At 58.3% G+C, this 20162-nt stretch overlaps 1 protein-coding gene across 1 annotated transcript; it reads right to left on the bottom strand.

Moving 5' to 3' along the window:
• Positions 1 to 1958: 1958 nt before the first annotated feature.
• On the bottom strand, positions 1959 to 19267 carry COL1A1 (collagen type I alpha 1 chain). The gene is made up of 51 exons (XM_077852795.1): positions 19042 to 19267; positions 17314 to 17508; positions 17194 to 17228; positions 17057 to 17092; positions 16856 to 16957; positions 15964 to 16035; positions 15655 to 15699; positions 15438 to 15491; positions 15189 to 15242; positions 14605 to 14658; positions 14431 to 14484; positions 14048 to 14101; positions 13901 to 13945; positions 13732 to 13785; positions 13557 to 13601; positions 13340 to 13393; positions 12980 to 13078; positions 12847 to 12891; positions 12657 to 12755; positions 12471 to 12524; positions 12235 to 12342; positions 12101 to 12154; positions 11737 to 11835; positions 11509 to 11562; positions 11318 to 11416; positions 10668 to 10721; positions 10441 to 10494; positions 10284 to 10337; positions 10114 to 10167; positions 9637 to 9681; positions 9446 to 9544; positions 9065 to 9172; positions 8530 to 8637; positions 8286 to 8339; positions 8053 to 8106; positions 7719 to 7826; positions 7580 to 7633; positions 7407 to 7460; positions 7101 to 7262; positions 6893 to 7000; positions 6618 to 6725; positions 6457 to 6510; positions 6236 to 6343; positions 5786 to 5839; positions 5564 to 5671; positions 5231 to 5284; positions 4834 to 4941; positions 4460 to 4742; positions 4111 to 4301; positions 3597 to 3839; positions 1959 to 3496 (listed from the first exon to the last, which is right to left on the bottom strand). Exons 1-51 carry the CDS (start codon positions 19130 to 19132, stop codon positions 3350 to 3352), a joined length of 4383 nt encoding a protein of 1460 aa, XP_077708921.1. The 5' UTR covers positions 19133 to 19267; the 3' UTR covers positions 1959 to 3349.
• Between the last annotated feature and the right edge of the window lie 895 nt (positions 19268 to 20162).

Raw genomic sequence — 20162 nt, 5'->3', positions numbered from 1 at the left:
AGAGGGGACAGACCAGGCCTGGGGTGGGCGGGCCAATGAGGAGGTAGAGGAAGAGGCATCAAGAAAGGCCTGGAAGTGGAAAGTGTAGTACACACCTGGGATTTGTGGTCACCTTTTTGGCTGGTGTGACAGGTGTGGGCAAGGAAGGGGACAGTGAGAAGGGACAGGTGGGTAGCAGCCAAGTAGAGCCTTGGTTGCCCCCAGGAGGCGGGGTGCAGCAGAGGATGGGCTAAGTCAGCGCAGAGCCCTCTCCTGCCCCCGCACCCCGGGGCTGGAGGCCTGGGTAGATGGGCCTCATCACCACCCAGCAGTTGCCACACAGGTCGGGTAGTTTGCATATGAAGAAACCTTCATTTATTTGTCATAATTTCTTAACCACTTGAGACAAATTCCCTTTCTACACTGTCCAGATTGTGGTAGAAGTGCTAATGATGAATTATTAAAAGCCACAATTAATCTTCATGACCGCTTGATGAGAGCAATGGCGTTAGCATTGCTGACGGTGGCCTCTCTGACTCTGTTTCTCTGAGACTCAAGGGAGGGATATGGGCCTTTCCTCCTGCCTTTGAGATTTAGGGCCCGAGACCTTGGGTGGGTGGGTGGGGGGCACAGCTTCAACTTCTCCCTGTCTCCAGGTCTCCGGGTACCTGGTCTACTCCGGACTTCCAACTCTCTGGAGACCTCTGTGTCCCTAGTGACTGCTCACTGCTGTCCCCCTTCCCTGAGCCTGGGGAGCTGACCAGTCAGCTGGGGGGTGCTCAGGTTCTCAGGCAGGCAGGAGGGAAGGGCAGGCAGAAGGGGAGGCAGAAGGGAAGGGAGGGAGATAATGAGGCAGAGGAAGTAAAATTTTTTTTAAAGGGATAAGGAATGGGCAGGATGCAGGGAATGGGAAGAGTGACCTTCCAGGCCACTCTGCACGGAGGGATTATGAGGACTTAGAAGGCCAAGAGCGACCTGGTACATACCCCTCAGGGTCAGGGTCAGGGTCAGGGTCTGTTGCCTGCATGACAACACCCTGTAAGTGCCTGACTGCAGCTTTCCGAGGGCCCTGGGGAAGCTCTTCTGAGGGCAGGTCTGCTGCCTCCCCCTTTCCCTGGGACAGAAAGGCCAGAGCCCTTCCTCTCCTCTCTCAGGCCCTCAGGGCAGGCTCAGCGACCCTTCTTGAACTGTCCTGCTTCTTGCTCTTTTGGGGGAGCTCAGAGTGAGCTCTGAGGAGGGAGGAGAGGCCAGATGACCCTCTATGTTTGCCCAGGGAGAGGCCCTGCTGAGAGGCTTCCAGGTACTCCTCACCAGCCCCACCCTCTGTCAGCCATGCGTGGGACTCCCAGTGCCCGCTGGGCGGTGCCTTCCACCCTACCCCCAACCCTGCAGGGTACCCACAGCTGCACAGAACAAGAGCAGTGTCAGTGATGTTAATGGAGAGTACGCCTGAGGTTTGGGCAGCCAAGGATCTGAAGGGAGGCATGTGCACAGGTGCGTGCTGCTGCACATGGGAGTGGCCTGTGTGGCACTGTAGGGAAGAAGGCATTTGGGAGACTCGCCAGGAAGACTGCATGAGGGAGGGGGAAAGGGTCAAGGCATAAGAATGGCAAAAGGGGGCACCTGGGTGGCTCAGTGGTTGAGCATCTGCCTTCAGCTCAGGGTGTGATCCTGGGGTCCTGGGATCGAGTCCCGTATTGGGCTCCCGGTGGGGAGCCTGCTTCTCCCTCTGCCTGTGTCTCTGCCTCTCTCTGTGTCTATCATGAATAAATAAATAAAATCTTAAGAAAAAAAAAAAAGAAAGGCAAGAGGAAGAGGGGAGCCACTGTGGAAGACGCTAGGTGAGGAGTGGGTGGGTGGGGGAAGGGGCAAGAAACAGGAGAGCCCACCCCCCCACCAAAACGCCCTCCCCAGGCTTTCCCCCCCAACCCCCAACCCCAGACTCCAAGGCGAGAAATCAGGAGGCCACTGCAGATATGTTTGGGTCATTTCCACATGCTTTATTCCAGCAATCAAAATAATTAAAAACATCTCAAATTATTATACACATACAAAATAGGTACAGAGTCTTGCTTCCTCCCACCCCTAGGGGGAAAAACTGCTTTGTGCTTTGGGAAGTTGTGCTCTGAAACCCAGAGAGAGGACACAGGACAGAGAGGCCGTGAGGATGGGGTGCAGCTGAGGAGCGGGTTTCAGAGAGAGAGAGAGAGAGATGGAGAGAGAAGCGGCCAGGGGGGCGGAGAGGGGGTGGAAGGGAGCACCGAGCTGCGACACTCTCTCCCCCCAAGTTAAGTAGCACCTTTAGAAAATTCACGAGTCCCCATCCGCAAGGAAAAAAAAAAAAAACAACAACCAAAGAATAAAAAAAGACTTTGAACAAAAAGGAACATTTGCTGGCCTGGGGGTGGGGCGCCTTGACTTCTATAGCACCAGTGATTCCTTCTCCACCCCACCCCATCACAGAGATGTAGCACCTTTGATATAAAATGGGGAGCCCCTTCTGCCCTGCCCCCACCCCCACCCCCACGCAGTTGCCCCGGTGACACATGAAGACAAGAAGAGGTAGTCCTTCAGCAACACAATTACACAAGGAACAGAGCAGTCTCTCCCACCCAGCCCTGTCGCACGGGGGATTGACACGTGTCCCCGAATGAATCCGATGTTTCCTTCCGCACGCTGTCGCAGCCCCTCCTGACTTTCCTCCAAACCCGGCAGGCAGCGAGGGGCCAGTGGTCCCCCCAGCACGCCCCCTTGAAAACGAAGAGGGGATTGTTGCAGGAGCCACGGGAATGCCAGATGGTGAGGTGTCCTTGGCAGTCTGAGAAACTCAGGTCCCCCCAGGGTTTGGGGGTGCTGGGTGAGGGGAGTGGGCTGGGAGCGTAGGGGTCACTTTGGTGTTTTCGCATTGCCTTTGGTTGCTGGGCAGACAATGCATTGTTTCCTGTGTCTTTTGGGGAGACTTCGATATGGGGAGCAGTGGAGGGGAGGCCCAAAGGAGGGATGGAGAAAGGAGCAGAAAGGGCAGCGTTGGGGCATCATAAGCCCAACGGGCAGAAGAGGACTTACCCCCATATGGGTCTTCAAGCAAGTGGACCAAGCTTCCTTTTTTAAAAAGTTATTTATTTATTCTTTTTTTTTTTTTTTTGGTAAGGTTGAATGTGCTTTTGGTTTTTGGTCATGTTCAGTTGGTCAAAGATAAAAACTAAGTTTGAGAGATGAATGCAAAGGAAAAAAATATTTTCCAAAGTCCATGTGAAATTGTCTCCCATTTTTTGGCTTTTTGGGGGGTTCAGTTTGGGTTGTTTGTCTGTTTCCAGGGTCAGGGGTGAGGGGGTTGGGTGGGAGGGAGCCAGGTTGGGTGGGAGGGAGTTTACAGGAAGCAGACAGGGCCAATATCCATGCCGAATTCCTGGTCTGGGGCGCCAACGTCCAATGGTGCCACATCGATGATGGGCAAACGGGAGGTCTTGGTGGTTTTGTATTCGATCACTGTCTTGCCCCAGGCTCCAGTGTGACTCTGGGGTGAAGGGGAGACAAGCGGAGAAGGGTGTCACCGGGTGGGAGTGGCAGGGTGAGGGCAAGCATGGCCTATGGAGAAAGCCCGGCCCGGGACTCACCGTGCAGCCGTCGTAGGTGACACTGTAGGTGAAGCGGCTGTTGCCCTCGGCCCGGATCTCGATCTCGTTGGAACCCTGGAGGAGCAGGGCCTTCTTGAGGTTGCCGGTCTGCTGGTCCATGTAGGCCACGCTGTTCTTGCAGTGGTAGGTGATGTTCTGGGAGGCCTCGGTGGACATCAGGCGCAGGAAGGTCAGCTGGATGGCCACATCGGCAGGATCGGAGCCCTGGCCACCATACTCGAACTGTGGGGTAGGAGGGTGGAGGGAGAAGCGAGTGAGTGACTATGCTGGAGCCTCTGGTGCTGGCCTCCCTCCCTGGGGTCCTCTCTCAGAGCATCCCAGTGAACCCCTCTCCCATCCAGAAGGAGGACCCCTTGCTCATCCATGGGCATCCAATGTCTAAGCCAGTATCAAAGACCCAGAACTCCCGCTACCCAGGACCTCCCCTCTTGCCCCTTCTGAGCTCTGCACCAGCCTATCTTGGGAGAGTGGCTGTAGGTCTGGCTTCACGTACCTGGAATCCGTCGGTCATGCTCTCGCCGTACCAGACGTGTCTCTTCTCCTTGGGGTTCTTGCTGATGTACCAGTTCTTCTGGGCCACCTGGGGCTGAGTGGGGTATACGCAGGTCTCACCTGTCTCCATGTTGCAGAAAACCTTGATGGCATCGAGGTTGCATCCTTGGTTGGGGTCAATCCAGTATTCTCCTGCAGTGGGACGGAGCAAGACGGAGTCAAGGGAGCTATGGGAGGTGGGGCACACCCCTCAGGGCTCAGCGCTGTCCTGGAAGGAGGAGGAGGAGGAGAAGGAGGAGGAGGAGGAGAAGGAGGAGGAGGAGGAAGGCACTGCTGGGGCATGCCCTCACCGCTCTTCCAGTCGGAGTGGCACATCTTGAGGTCGCGGCAGGTGCGGGCAGGGTTCTTGCGGCTTCCTTCAGGGCTCCGGATGTTCTCGATCTGCTGGCTCAGGCTCTTGAGGGTGGTGTCTACCTCGAGGTCACGGTCACGGACCACGTTGGCATCATCGGCCCGGTAGTAGCGGCCGCCATCGTGAGCCTTCTCCTGAGGTGGCTGGGGCAGGAAGCTGAAGTCGAAACCGCCGCTGGGAGGACCAGGGGGACCAGGGGGTCCAGGAGGGCCGGGGGGACCCTGCACAGAGGGGGAGAAGAGCCGGGATTACCAGGGTCCAAGTGCCCCTGGGGCTGAGGGCCACGGGCAGATAGGGTAGGGGGCTACGTACAACAGGACCGGCATCACCAGTGCGACCACGAGGACCGGGGGGGCCAATGGGGCCTGGGAGACCGTTGAGTCCGTCTTTGCCAGGAGAACCAGCAGAGCCAGGGGGACCCTGCCGAAGGGGAAGATGGTTAGAGAAAGCCCGCTAGAAAGCGAATTTCCACCAGCCCAACTCTGTGGAGAGGCCCACCACCCTCCCTGCCTGTCTTGGGCTCCATGGCCTCATGAGTGTTCATTCCTACAGTCAGGCAAGGTTGTCCCGCTGCCTTCTTCCCTTCTCCCAACCCTTGCCCCAGACCCTTGTACAGACATGTGGGGACAGCTGTGTCCCAGGCAGAGGGCTCTGATGTGAGCGTGGACTTGGGCCCCAGCAAGAGAAGATAGATAGAGGCATGACTTACTCGGGGACCAGCAGGACCAGAAGCTCCAGAAGGACCTTGTTCACCAGGAGAGCCCTGAAGGACAGATGCAAAGTCAGTGTAGACTCCGTGTGGGTGGCACGTGGCCAGCAACCTACCCTCTGCCCTGCTATTCTGGACATCTAGTCCCAACGGGTACACCCCAACCCCTCTTTGTGTCCCTCGTCCTCCCAGAAGCCTTTTGGAAATGCCCATAAATCTTCACACTCCAGTGCCCACTAGGGAGGAGGCTGTCTAGAGGGGATACTGAGGCAAAAATCCCCCCTCATTGTATAACAGGGCTCAATGGTAGCTGGAGGTGCTAGGCATACTCACGGGAGGGCCAGGAGGACCCTGAAGACCAGAGAAGCCACGGTGACCCTTTATGCCTCTGTCACCCTGTTCGCCTGTCTCACCCTTGTCACCACGGGGGCCTTGGGGTCCCTAGAAGAGGAGAGAGAACAGGCTGTCAGACGGAAGTTCCATTAGCACTGAGTGGGGTGCAGTCCACACCAGGGCCAGGTACTGAGGACATGAGGGCCCGAGCAGGGTACTTACAGCAGGACCACGAGCACCAACAGGGCCGATTGGGCCAGCAGGACCAGCAGGACCCTGGAGGGGAGAGGGAACAAAGAGCGTGTTAGATCCTGGTACAGCCTGAGCTGCAGGATGAAACCACCCCTCGGCCACATCCATCCTTCCTCATGTCCTTTCCCACATGTCCATCCCTCCCGAGCCCCAGATGAGCCTTCAGGTGAATTCAGGCCTCATGTGAGCTGGGGCACCTGGGGCAAACCCCAACCCTCAGGGGAGGCAAGGTCCTATCTAGGAGAGGGGCCTCAGGTTGAGCTGTGGCCCAGGTTTTCAGGAAGGCCAGGGGCCCAGACATCCTGCAGGACACCCTTTTCTCCCCTAGCCCAGGCAAGGTCAGATGTCCATCTGCAGGCCAGTAGGCAGGCCCGGAGAGTCCCTGCCCCCCCGACTTCGAGCCAGAGTCTGGCTACTTACAGTCTCACCGCGGTCACCGTTCTTGCCAGCAGGGCCGACGGGGCCAGGAGCACCAGGGGCACCGGGGGCACCAGGGGGTCCAGCAGGGCCGGTCTCACCACGGTCACCCTGGGGTGGGGGTGGGTAGAGGAGGGGAGAATGAGTTGGTCCCAGCTAAAGGGAATAGGTGGGGGCAGGGAGGCGGCAGCTGGGGCTGCAGCCCTAGGGTGCTGCCATCTTACCTTGGGGCCAGGAGAACCATCTCGTCCAGGGGAGCCTTCAGCACCAGGAGATCCCTGCAGAGAGGGGCCAACAGGTGAGTATTAGGCAGGGGGAGGGAGGCTCAGGCAAAGGCCAAAATGGCCTTGCTGAGGGCACTGGCATGGGGCCGGCGACTGCTCACCTCCCGTCCAGACTCGCCAGGGGGTCCAGCTAATCCAGGGGGGCCCATGGGACCAGGGGGACCACGTTCACCACTTGCTCCAGAAGGACCTTGTTTGCCAGGTTCGCCCTGAGGGGGAAGAAAGAGTCAGACCAGAGGGGGTGGTGGGGGAAGGCCCTAGGGCCCCAGGTTCATCTACCATATCTGGCCTCTCTGGACCCAACGCCCCCATCCTGTGGCCTCCAAGTCCTGGGATGGTTCTTCTTGGGGTTCCCCAAGGTGAGGGGGGCACTCACAGAGGGGCCGGGAAGACCAGGGAAGCCTCTTTCTCCTCGTTGACCGGGCAGACCGACCACACCACGCTGTCCAGCAATGCCTTGAGGTCCGGGAGTGCCGGGAGCACCCTGTGGGAGGGAGATGAAGGTGAGGCACCTTGCAGTGGCCGGGGACCCTTCACGCCCCCGCTCTGGACCCTCCACCCCCCTGCCCGGAGCTCGAGCTTACAGCGGGTCCATCAGCACCAGGGGATCCTTTCTCGCCAGCAGGGCCAGGGGGACCAGGGGGACCGACTTCACCGGGACGTCCAGCAGGGCCAGTCTCACCACGGGGGCCTTTGCCGCCTTCTTTGCCAGCAGGGCCAGGAGGGCCAGGGGGTCCAGCATTTCCCTGGATAGGGAGAAGAGGTGCTGTCAGATTCCACAGGATTCCGGGGTACCACTGAGGGACTCAGATGGACTCACCACCCTCCCCTCACCTGTGCCCCTCACCCCCCAACTCCAGAGCTGTGGAATCCCCACCACAGGTACTTACAGAGGGGCCGGGGGGACCGACGCGGCCAGCAGCACCAGGGAAACCAGTAGCACCCTGGCAGGAGGAGACAAAGAGATCAGAAGGAGAACAGGCCCCTCAGCTGGCCCGGCCACCCCTACCTCCCCACGCAGGTTGCAATGAGCCCCAGTAGAAAAACAGACTGAGTTACTCACAGGGGGACCGGCGCTGCCACGAGCACCTTTGGGTCCAGGAGCACCAACGTTACCCTGTAGGAGAGCACAGAGCCGTGAAGAACAGGCCAGCCCAGGCCTGCCCGTCTGCCACTCGGGACCCAGAGGGTGAGATACTCACAATGGGGCCGGGAGGTCCAGTGGGTCCAGCAGGGCCAGGGGGACCAGCGTCGCCTTTAGCACCAGCATCACCGGGTTCACCTTTAGCACCAGGTTGGCCGTCAGCACCCTGAGGGGTTGGGGAGTGTGGTGAGCGCAGGAGGGGGACATGGTGTGGGGAATCAGGTGCCTCCACAGGGCTGGGGAAGGACAATGACACCAGGCAGAAAGATGCTAGAGTGGGACACAATCCACCCTCATCCCCTGACTCCGGCCGATGCCACTGTCCTCATGCAGTCACCCAAGGTCCTGGGTCCCAGTTGGTGATGGAAAATGATAGGGGTCTTGGTACTCACGGGGGGCCCAGCGAAGCCAGCAGGACCAGGGGGACCAGGCTCACCACGGTCTCCCTAGAAGACAAGGAGGCAGGTTGGAGAGGGGCCCTGGGTGGGGGAGGGCAGGGCAGGGTGGAGGGGAAGATGGGCCCTGAGGAGCCTTCCCGAGGGCACAGAGCAGGTGAGAGTGGAGGGAGAGGAGGCCTAGACAGAGGGCCAGGAAGTAGGGCAGAGTGTGGGTCTTCTGTACTTACGGGGGCACCACGAGCTCCAGTGGGACCAGCAGGGCCGCTAGGACCAGCTTCACCCTGAGAGGGAGGGACAAGAGGCTCAGGTCAGGGGCACACCCTGAGTACTCCCAGCAGATGATCCCAGACAGCCTCCCCTCCCTTCTGGTCCTCCCACTTCAGGTGACCAGCTCAGAATGCCAGGAGCATGGCAGACATGCTCAGGCCTGCTGGGGAAGCTGTGTTTGGGAAGATGGTGGGGCCACCTCACCTTGTCACCAGGGGCACCAGCAGGGCCAGGAGGACCAATGGGGCCAGTCAGACCACGGACACCATCTTTGCCAGGAGAACCATCAGCACCTTTGGGACCGGCATCACCCTAAAGACACACGAAAGCCTGAGACTTCCAGTGGGGGTCAGAGAGGTGACCCAGAGCATCCTGCTCGTGTCTGGGACTCCTCTCCAGCTCTGCCCCTGTCTCGACCTGTGCTCAGGACTCAAGACCTTCCAGAGGCAAAGGTGCCTGCCTGGGGGCTGGTGGAACTTAGGTTAAGAGGTCCGTGCCTTGTGTAGAGGGATGAATAAGGGATCCCTCATCTAGGAGGTCACTCTTCCTCTTGATACCATGGTAATTCATGGGGAGGGAAGCAGATTTACCCACAAAGAGGCCAGAAGGGAAGAAGGAAGGATTAAGGAGAAGAGAGAAAGACCCCAGGGAGGATAAAGAGAGAGGCTGGAGCATCTAAAGCAGAGGGAGAAAGAGATGGGAACCCTACACAGCTCGAGGTGGGGGTTGTTGAACTTACTCTGTCACCCTTAGGGCCAGGAAGACCAGCTGCACCTCGTTCACCAGGCATTCCCTGAAGGCCAGGAGCGCCCTGGCTACCTGGGGCTCCAGGGGCACCAGCATCACCCTAGGTGACAACCAAGAGGATTGGCATGAGGCCTGGTGTCCCAGGAGTGGGTCACAGCCCTGAGCCCCCTCTTGATATCTCCCAGTCTCAGTGCCCAGGATAAGATCAGCACCAGCTAAGAGGAAAGGTTCCTAGCCCAGAACCTGAGGACTCACATGGCCCCCACCCAGTCCTGTCCCCCTCCCATCCCTCAGCCACACCTGGGCAGCTTTGGCCATAACCAAGCACCCCTGACTCCAGAGGGGCTGGACCCAGTCCCCATGCTGCCCTCACCTTAGCACCATCATTGCCAGGGGCACCGTTGGCTCCTCGGGGACCTGCAGGACCGGGGGGACCTTGCACACCACGTTCACCAGGAAAGCCTCTCTCGCCCTGGAAGGGAAGGACAGAGCAGGTGATGGCTGTTCCAGGGACAGGGCTAAGGGCAGGGCATCTTGGCAGGAGCAGCAAGAGGCTCTACTTACTCTTGCTCCAGAGGGGCCGGGGGCACCAAGGTCGCCAGGAACACCCTGAGGGGGAGGAAAGGACAGAGTGAGACAATGCCACCTTGCCCCTCCACTAGAAAGCATTCTTGTTCTCTTCCTGGGGGCTGGCCCTTGGGGTCTGTCATTAGACATCAACCCCTTCTCGTCACTGAACTGGGGCTATCCCTCTCCTCCTCCTAGGGATGTGTCAAAGACAGCCTCCTCTCCAAACTCTGGGCCAAGGGACAGTCAGTTATCCCCGCAACTCTAAAAAAAAAAAAAAAATCCTCAGGACCAGCAGCCACAGAGAGACTTCCAGATCCTATCATGCTTCCCTCTGTGTGGCTCCCTTCAGGACCGGAAGTCCTTTGGGGCATCTAACCTTGATCCCTCTAGCTAAGAGTTATCTGCTTAGCTAGGGAGGGCTGGCCTCTCACCCTGCATTCCCCACCTCTCTGGCCCAATGCTGTCTCTTACCTGTTCACCAGGTTTGCCTGCTTCGCCGGGAGGACCAGCAGGGCCAGGGAGACCCTGTAGGTGGGAAATGGGTGAGGGAGGAAGAGAGCAGGATTAGAATCAGAAAAAGGACAAAGGGGACCCCATACCTTAACTGCCCCATCTGCCCTCCGCCACCCATGAGGCCTCACCTGGAATCCGGGGGAGCCAGCAGGACCTTGTTCACCTCTCTCGCCAGCGGGGCCCTGTCACAGAGAGAACGCTGTGGTCACTGGAAGGCCCTGGAGCAGAGGGGGAGGGGTGTCTCCACGGTGCCCCCACCCCAGGCTGTCTGTCGGGGACACTTACAGCAGGGCCAGGGGGCCCCTGAGCTCCTGCTTCTCCATCTTTGCCAGCAGGACCCTGTGCAGAGAGAGCAGAGGTGAGGAGGGCAGCCACTAGGAGCAGACAGGTGGATGGGGTGCCTGGGCAGGTGACCTGGTGAGGGGCTGTGGCCTCTGTCCCCCTCCCTGCAGGAGGGGGTTGTGTCATGAGCTGGGGCAGTGAGGGGACAGGGAGCCTGGGAAGATACTTACAACAGCACCAGGGGGGCCAGGGACACCACGCTCTCCAGCCTTGCCAGGCTCTCCCTGTGGGGGAAGAATCATAGTTAAGGGGGCTTAAGTGGGAAACCAGGCCTCCTGGGTTCTTCCTGTTTACCCTGAGCAAAAAAATTTTTAATGGTTTTCTTTTCTCCCAGCTCTGGTCCTGGGAAAGTGCTTTGCTGGCTTTTATTGCTGGTCCCTTGGTGTCTCCCTGAACCCTCTCCCCTGAGACCTCTCTCCTTCAGACTGCTGTCCCCTATCCTCTCCCATCCTTCTTGCCACCATGTATCTATGGTGACCTGAACTGCAAAGGGCTTCCATCTCCTCTGACACCTCTTTTTCAACCTCAAAGAACCCAGAAAGATTTCAGGGTGAGTATAAAAGGCCCAGTCTACCCGTGTGTGTTTGTGTGTGTGTGTGTGGGGGGGGGGGGGGGCTCCAACAAAACTTATATCCCAGGATAGAGCAATGGGAATAGAGCCAGGAGAAGTCTCCCATTTTATGGATGGGGAGACTGAGGGGCAGTGAGTGGCCTCAGGCCACACAGCAGGCCAGGGGCAAAGCTGGAGCTGGAGCCCGGGACACTCCTCTCCTAGGAGTACCCGTCCCTGGCTCTGCAATGTTCCTCAATGGATACTCACAGCGGCACCTTTAGGCCCAGGGAATCCCATCACACCAGCTTGACCACGGGCACCAGGGGGGCCTGGGGGTCCGGGACGACCATCCTGACCAGCGGGACCCTAAAGACGGAAGGCACAAGATTGGGAGTGAGAGGTAAGAACAGGGCAGTTGGCCAGCAGAGTGGTAGGGACCCAGAGGGAGTCATACTTACAGGGGGGCCAGTTTTGCCATCTGGACCGGGGCTGCCAGGACTTCCAGTCAGACCCTAGGGGGAGGCAGAGAGTCGTGAGGCAGGTGAGGGGAAGGGGGGAGACATAGGAAGTGACAGGGCACCTCGGAGGGCAGACCCACGGTCCTGCTCCAGGGCACCTTGTTCCAGAGCCCACACAGGATGGGCAGGGTCTGGGGACAAGCTGAGCAGAGAGGGGCCATGGCTCACCTTGGCACCAGGCAGACCAGCTTCACCAGGGCGACCAGCTTCACCAGGAGAACCTTTGGGCCCAGCGGGACCAGGAGAACCACGTTCACCAGCGGGACCCTGGTTGGGGGAGTCACAGGGACAATTAGGGTCTTAAGGCTGGGCTTCTTCACCATGGACCAGTGTCTTAGTCCTCCTGGTGAAGGCAGGGTGGGGAGTGCTCTGAGGGGCACTGGTGGCAGTGGGGAGGTCAAGGTGAAGCCCGGTGTGAACAGCATGGAGTGCTGACGACTAGGGGTGGAGGTGGGAGGTGACTGCGTGGGGAAAGGAAGGTAATGCCCGCAGAGCAACAGGGTCAGCATCCCAGCAGGTGAAGAGAAGTTACCTTGGGACCAGCGACACCATCTGCACCAGGGAAACCACGGCTACCAGGTCCACCCTGCAGGAGGAGAGGAGACCAGTGAGCTCTGACACGGGGGCACCAGGCTGGCGCTGGGGGCAAAAAGAGGTGGCACTTACACGCTCGCCAGGGGGTCCGGGCAGGCCAGTGGGTCCAGGTTCACCTCGGGCTCCTCGCTTTCCTTCTTCCCCAGCAGGGCCAGGGGGACCTTGAATACCAGTGGGGCCCTAGAGAGGGCAGAGAGCCGGGGGGCGGCCTGCAGTGAGAGGCTGACCCGGCACCCAGGCTCCCATCCTCCCAGGATCTCCCTCAAGGGGTCCCCAGGGCAGATAGGCTGAGCCGCAGGAGGACTTACGGGCTCTCCCTTGGCACCAGTGTCTCCTTTGTTTCCGGGAGCACCAGGTTCACCCTGCAAGATGGAGCAAGAGAGGATGAGTGGGTTGGAGGGTACTCAGCTGGTCTGGATCCTCCTGCTGCTCAGGTGAGGGCCACACTGGAGCAGGCATGTGGGGCAGGGCACAGGTGATACAGTGATACTTACGCTGTTACCCTTGGGACCAGGAGGACCGCTGGGGCCCTGGGGTCCAGAGGGGCCTCGGGCACCGGGGAAGCCGGGAGCACCAGCAATGCCAGGAGCGCCCTGTGGGAGGCAGAACAAGTTGAGCCCAGGGGGTGGAGGGCACGTGGAAGGGGGCCCTGGGGGGCAGCTCTGCAACCTGCAGGGTACTTACGTTAGCACCTTTAGCACCAGGCTGTCCATCAGCACCGGGGTTTCCCTGTGGCACAGATAGAGAGGTGGATGAGTGACAGGCAAGGACTCGGAACTGGGGAGCAGCCCTGGGGGAAGGAGGAAGTGACACTCACGGCAGGGCCGGCAGCACCAGCAGGGCCAGGGGGGCCGGGCTCACCACGAACGCCCTGGGGACCTTCAGAGCCACGGGCTCCTTGGGGACCAGCTTCACCCTGGATGGGAAAAAAAAAGAACATGTCAGGAGCCCAATCTCACGTTTGGATGTCAGGGTTGTGGGGTGTGTGGAGGGCAAGGATGGGAGACCAAGGATCAGGACTCCCAGGTCAGAGAAGGGGATTCCAGGACAAAGGTGTTGGGGAAACAGGCTTCTCTGGGTCCCTCTGGTTTGGAGAGTAGGGAGATACCCCTCCCTCAGCCTGTGAGTGTTGCGCTCAGAGGAGGGTGGTGGGGGCAGGCGTGGGTAGGGTGCTCACCTTAGCACCAACAGCACCGGGGAAGCCAGGAGGACCAGCGGGGCCAGTGGGACCCTGTGAACAGCATGGAAGTGTAAGCAAGAAGGCAGGTGGCAGCTGCAAGTCACACCCTGGGACAGCAGAGGTCCTGGGACTCTGAGCAACGGGGCCCACCCCAAGAGCTGACACTGAGAGCCCTCCCCAGTCCCAGGTACTGAGGTCCAGAGGCCGTACTCACAGGGGGCCCAGCAGCACCAGTAGCACCATCGTTTCCACGAGCACCCTTTTAGAGAGAGAGAGAGAGGGCAAGTCCGGGTTACATTCACTGAGCACTGGCCAGGCCCTGTTAACTCCCCAGAAACCCCTTCCAGAACCCAGGCATCCCCCTGCCAAAAGGGACCAGGAGGACTTACGGCAGGGCCAGGGGCTCCAGGGCGACCTCTTTCACCAGGCAGACCACGGGGGCCCTGACAACAAAAGCCAAAAAAGCCAAGTGAGATGGGAGACACATACTTTCCCCCAAACCTCACCTTGCCCCTATATCCTGTCCCCTCTCTTCCTTCTAGAACTGAACACACTCACCATCTGGCCAGGAGCTCCATTTTCACCGGGGCTACCAGGCTCACCCTAGAGAACAAAAAACAAAGTTAGCAATTCATTGGTGTAGTGGGACTTGGGAGGTTAGGAGGGCGTGAGGACAAGGCCCATGACATTCGGACAACCTCTTACCTTGGGACCAGCAGGACCAGCATCTCCCTTGGCACCATCCAAACCACTGAAACCCTAAGACAGGAAGAAGGACCAAGGTGAGTGCATATGGAAGGGATGGACCACCTCAGTCCCCACTCGGACCTGAGAAGGTAACTCAGAGGGTCAGCATAGCCTCTGTCTCTGCAAGTAGACAAAACCCCAACTGGGCCAAGATCTCACCCAATCCCTTTATTCAGATTTCTTTCCCAATGGAGGGAAGTTCTTTTAGATGTCTATTCTCTATTCCTTGGGACTTCTGTAGCTGCCACCCACCACAATGCACACAGGATCCCTTGGGGAAAGGGGCCCAAATGGTAGGATACTGGGACTTTGGAAGCTTAGATGGCTCAGAAGGGACTTACTCTGTGTCCCTTCATTCCAGGAAGGCCAGCTGTTCCAGGCAATCCCCGAGCACCCTGGAGATAAAAGAAAAAGAGGAGAAAAGCAGGGCCATTAGAAGAAGCAACTGAGGACACAGCTCCCAAGTGAAGCCCACCTGCAGGGAAGGTCCCGGCGGGCCCTGCATTCCTGCTCACCTGAGGCCCAGGAGGCCCACGCTCACCAGGACGACCAGGCTTTCCAGCTTCACCCTGAAAGGGAGAGAAAAGGCTATCATGGTCATGCCCCCCATGGCTGGGAAAGTGTGGAAGGTCTGTCTGGGTTTTCTTGATATTGTTGAAGATCAGGTTTAGGAGCTCAGAATCTTATCTTTGAATTTAGAGCTCAACTTAAATCTACTGTGAAATCTCTGTTTGGTGACTTTTGACTCCCTCCAAAGGTATTTCTGTTTGTTTCGGTATATATAGAGGGCAAATCTGAGGTACCCAGAGCCGTTAAGCCTAAGGAAGTCATTCACCCCGAGGGAGGTGGTTGGAGAATGCTTTAAGGTGGCTGGGATGAGGAGAGGGCCAATCACCTCCACTGGGGAGATGGGGAAACATCCCACAAAGGGTAAAGATCATTGTTCAAGGGCAGTCCCATGTATTAGGGAGAACTCAGCCTCCTTTCTCTGGGCATCACTCCCAAAGGTGGTGGGACATTGGCGTGGAGATTACAGGGACCTAGCCCACGGAGGTGTGTGGGGGTGGCTAGATGGGATCTTCCCGCCTGGGCTACTTACGTCATCTCCGTTCTTGCCAGGGGGGCCAGGGGGACCACGGGGACCCATGGGACCCTAGAAGAAACAGGAAGAAAGAAGATTAGAAGACCAAGATAAGGGGAAAAAAAAGAAGAGGAAGGCTGGGATTGGAAGGAGGAGGTAGGGAAGACCCCAGACGCTGGGGGTGGAGAGGTCCTTTAATAGGAGAATCCACATATATGTAGAGGAGGTGTGTATTTGTATAGAACACAAGTTGAGGGGGTCACTTACTGAGGCTCCAGGCTCGCCAGGTTCACCAGGGGGGCCTTGGAAACCTTGAGGACCCTGGAAGACAAGGAAAGAAGAATTTGGTTGAAGGACAGGTTCTTGCCAGTCTTTCCCCAGATCACCAAGAGCTCTCTTGGAGCACTTACCCTGCCCTCTTCCCAATCCTCCCTCCTAAAGACCAAAGCCCACGGTGGTACATGATGACATCCTGGATACTCACAGGTGCGCCAGGGGGGCCAGGGAGACCACGAGGACCAGAAGGACCCTACAGAAGGGAAAAAAAAAAAGAGAGAGAGAGAGAGAGGCCACAGTGATACCTCTGTGGAAAAGTGCAATGTGTGTATGGTCTTGCTATCTCTCAGTGGTTCCTATTGGGAACACCCAGTTGCCTTGCATCCTCTCTAGATTTCAGGTTCCAAAGGTCATCTCGACCTCCTGAATTATCTAAACTACCCCCATTCACCATCACTGGCCCATCCTGTCTGGATCCCCACCGGCTCTTCTGTAATCTCTGCCCCTGCTGACTCACCATGGGGCCAGGCACGGAGATTCCTCCAGTTGATTTCTCATCATAGCCATAAGACATTTGGGGAGCAAAGTTCTAGAAAAAACAAGAGAGAGAAGAGAGCATGAGATATCAGTGAGTTCAAAGGTGGAAGACACCAGCGACAACGGGATGTTGACATATGCCTCCTGATGCGATGCGCTAAGAAGTACAACAACATCACTTGTGAGCTATTCCTGCCAAAAATGCATGGCCCAACTCTAATTATGGGGACACATCTGGCCAACCCAAATTGAGAGACAGTGTACAAAAACAATTGGCCTTTCCAAAGCAACTGACTTCTTTAAACAATTTCAGTGTCGTGAGAGACAGAAAAAAAAAAAAAAAAAGTCTGAGGAATGTTCCAGAGTAAAGGAAACTGAAGACACTTGGCAATGAAATGCAATTCATGATCCTGGATCAGGAGAAAAGATGCCAGGAAGGGCATTATTGGGATATTGTTTAAATTTGGACAGGGACTGTATATCAGATAATAGTTATCTATCAATGTTGGAATTTTGAAATGCAATCATTGTGCAGTGGTCATGTAAGAGAAAGCCCTTGTTCGCAGGAAGCACACACTAAAGTATTTAGGAGCAAAAGGACATAACAGCAACTTATCTGGGACCAATGGTTCAGAAAGAATTATAGCAATAATCATATGCATACATAGAGACTGATAAAGCAAATGTGACAAACTCTGAGGTGTATATGAGAGTTCTTGGCACTAGTCTTGAAACTTTTCTGTAAGTCTGAAATCATTTCAAAATATAAAGTATGCCTGCCATCTGCCAAAAAACACACCAAAAAACCCAGAACAGGAGTTGAAGGGGAGCACACAGGGCCTGCCAGGCCTGTTTTTTACGTCTTCACTTACTCCTCCGAGGCCAGGGGGTCCAGGGGGTCCGGGAGGTCCAGGGGGTCCGGGAAGTCCAGGCTGTCCGGGGATGCCATCTCGGCCAGGGGGCCCGGCAGGTCCCTGCAGCGGAGGGGAGAGGGCAGGGGCAGGTGGCGGTGAGCGCAGGCCCTGAGCCACGCCCACCTCCAACCCGGACCACCGAGCACGGGCCGCGCTTACCCTTGGACCTCGGGGGCCGGTGTCTCCTTTGGGTCCCTATGGGGTTGGCGGGGAGAAGAAACAAGAGAAGCCGGGTTAGAGACGGGAGACGCTTAAGGACCCTTGGGGGGGGGTGGTAAAAGTCGAGGGCAGATTACCTCGACTCCTGTGGTTTCTTGGTCGGTAGGTGACGCTAGGGGAGAAGAGACGCGCGTGAGCCGCGGGTCGCACTGGGGGCTCCCGGCGGCCCCCCCCCCGCCCCAGGCCCCGAGCCGTACCCTCGCCGTCGGGGCAGACGGGGCAGCACTCGCCCGGGGGGACTTGGGCGCCGGGGCAGTTCTTGGTTTCGTCGCAGATCACGTCATCGCACAACACGTTGCCGTTGTCGCAGACACAGATCCGGCAGGCCTCGGGTTTCCATACGTCTCGGTCATAGTACCTGAGGCCGTTCTGTACGCAGGTGACTGGTGGGACTGGGGCGAGAGGGGAAAGGAGGGGCTGTCGGCGGCGCCCGAGGCCCCCCCCCCGGGGGCTCCAGGGACCCCGGCTCTACCCGCCTTTCGCGTCCGTCGTAAGGACACGGATTTTCCGTTTCCCGCCTCCTCCTTCTCCCCCTCCCCGTTTTCCCAAATCCTTAAAAGCTCATCTGCTCCTCATCAGAGCCAGTGACAGCGCCGAGGCGCCTGGCCAGGGCGGCTATAACTCTTTCCAGTTCTCAGGAATTTAAACAAAGCTTTAGGCCGGAGTTGCTTCCAACTCCAACCCCAGCCCATCGGCGCTGAAGCCAAGTGAAATAAAAAGCCGCTGCGTGGGGGAGGGGAGAGAGGGGAGTGGGGTGGAGAGAGAGCAGGAGGGGCCCCACCAAGCCCGAGGCTCGGGGGGAGTGGTTTGGGTGGAGACGGGGGTGGGGGGCGGGGGCGGGGGCAGGGGGGCGGGTAGGAGGAGAGAGGGAGGTCCAGCCCCCATTCCGCCCCGTCCCAGGGCAGGTGGGACAGCGTGGGCGGGGCCAGGAGGATGGGGCGGGGCCGACCGGCCTGAGGTCCCGCCCAGAGACTTGAATCGTACCCCCCAAAGTAGGATACACCCTAACCTCCAGCGCCCAGACATCTTAAAAGCCTTCTCTCGGGACAACCCCGTCTTTCCTAAAGCTAGTCAGGACCTCTGGGTCGCTCCTTAGCCAAAGAACCAAAAAGTCCGTAAATAGTAGTTAGCTAACCACGCCCACCGCGCGAGCGCCCACACAGACCGCCACTAGGTGGCGGGCAACACTAAGCAATTTCCTGGGACTGACCAGTTCTTTTAGAGACTTGAGGCTGCCCAGTCCCCAGCTTTATTTTCTAGGTCTAGAGGTGGGGTCCCCGACCGGCAATAACGCCGGGCCACCCCGCGCAGCTCGGCGCGGGGAAGCGCTGGACGGGCAGGCGCGGGGCTCGGTGTGGATCAGCAGAGCGCGCAAGGACCCCGCCCTGCCGAGCCCGCGCCAGTTTCTCATCCTCCAATCCGCCCACTCTCCGCGCCCCCTCCCCCCTCAGCCCCGCACCCCCGCGGCCCCAGGAACACTGTCTAGCCTGCAGAGAGGGCAAACAATCTTTCCTTATGAATCATCCCCCAGCCTTCTCGATGGCTTTTACATCTTGGACCTCGAACTCCCAGCGCGGCGCCCCCATCCCATCTTCGACGTAATTTCCCGTCCCCCGACGCCCAGACCCCCATGTCCCACGTAGCACTCCACCCTGAGCGCTCGGGACTCCCTCCTGTGCCGACTCCCTGGGGCGCTCCATCCTCCCCGCCCCCCCCCACACTACCCGGGCGTTGAAGTTCATCCTCCACCCGGGGCGCACTGCCTTCTCTCCCACGGCGCGGCGCGAGGAAGAGCCCTCACCATCTCCCTTCCATCCCGGAGTCTCCGGAGCATCCCGAGTCTCAGTTTAAGTCGCGGACCCCCGGGACTGAGCGCAGGGCAAGGTATCAAGTAGCCCTGGACTCCCCAAAAGTTTGTGACTTACTGTCTTCTTCTTGGCCCTCCTCTTGGCCGTGCGTCAGGAGGGCGGTGGCCGCTAAGAGGAGCAGGAGCCGGAGGTCCACAAAGCTGAACATGTCTAGATCCTAGACATGTAGACTCTTTGCGGCTGGGGTGGGGGTTAGCGTCGGCTCATGCGTGGCCTCACACTCCGCGTGCCTCCTGCTCCGACCCCGAGGAGAAACTCCCGTCTGCTCCGACGACTGGCCCGGGCCCCTTTTATACCATCCTGGTGGAGAGCTGGGAGGAACTCTGCCCAGGGGAGAGGGGGAGCCGGCGGCCCGTCCCCCAGCCAATCAGAGCTGCCTGGCCCGGCCCCCAATTTGGGAGTTGGAAGGGAGAGGGGGAGGAGGAGGGAAGGGAAGGGAGTCCACCGCACATCTCCCCCCTTAGCAGGTCTGCCTCCCCAGCCCCCCAGCCCAGCCTGGGCCAGAGATGCTACTGCTGAGGTGCGACTAGGTCCTCCGTATAGTGTGGGCTACAGAGTGGGTGGTGGTGCCCCTTGGGCTTTCTTCCGGGGACTCCCCCATCTGGAGGAACTGGAACTGGGGAGCTGGGAAGGGAATCTTCCAGAGGTAGAAGGAATGGGGGTGATCCGGGAGAGGGTAGTTCTGGCCATGCCTCATTCACCCTACTGACATCCTTGGCAAGAATTAAGGGATGGGTATGAAGAGGCAGGGATCTCCTCTAAAATGGGGGAATCAGAGAATTTAAAAGATGTGCCTGTTTAGGGGTGTCTTCTTGTACAGTGGGGATATGGAGCTTAGGCGTATTTCGGAAACAAGCTAGAGATTCCTTTGCATATATGAGGAATGAGATGCTTGGGTGGGAGTGGTTGGCAAGAAGGGGATTATAATGAGGATGTCAAGTCTGCCATGCTTGAGGCCCCACAGTGGACTTCAGTGCTCTCCCCCAGACCCAGGGCATGACTGAGAGGGATGCAGTAGGGACGCTGACACACTGGGTGAGAAATTTGATTGTGTGATCTGTCCAGAAGGAAGCTCTGGGGGTTAAGTGATAGGGCAACAGAGTGGTGGTGGGAAGTTGCTGCGCAGTGAGGTTGCACAGGAGCACTGTGATTGCTAGTGACCTAGAAAAGGGTCTTGG

The sequence above is a fragment of the Canis aureus genome, chromosome 16 (genome assembly GCF_053574225.1).
Source record: "Canis aureus isolate CA01 chromosome 16, VMU_Caureus_v.1.0, whole genome shotgun sequence".
In the NCBI taxonomy this organism is placed as follows: domain Eukaryota; kingdom Metazoa; phylum Chordata; class Mammalia; order Carnivora; family Canidae; genus Canis; species Canis aureus.
Note: the sequence above shows the minus strand (reverse complement) of the source record. Positions and strands in the feature narration are given on the sequence as shown.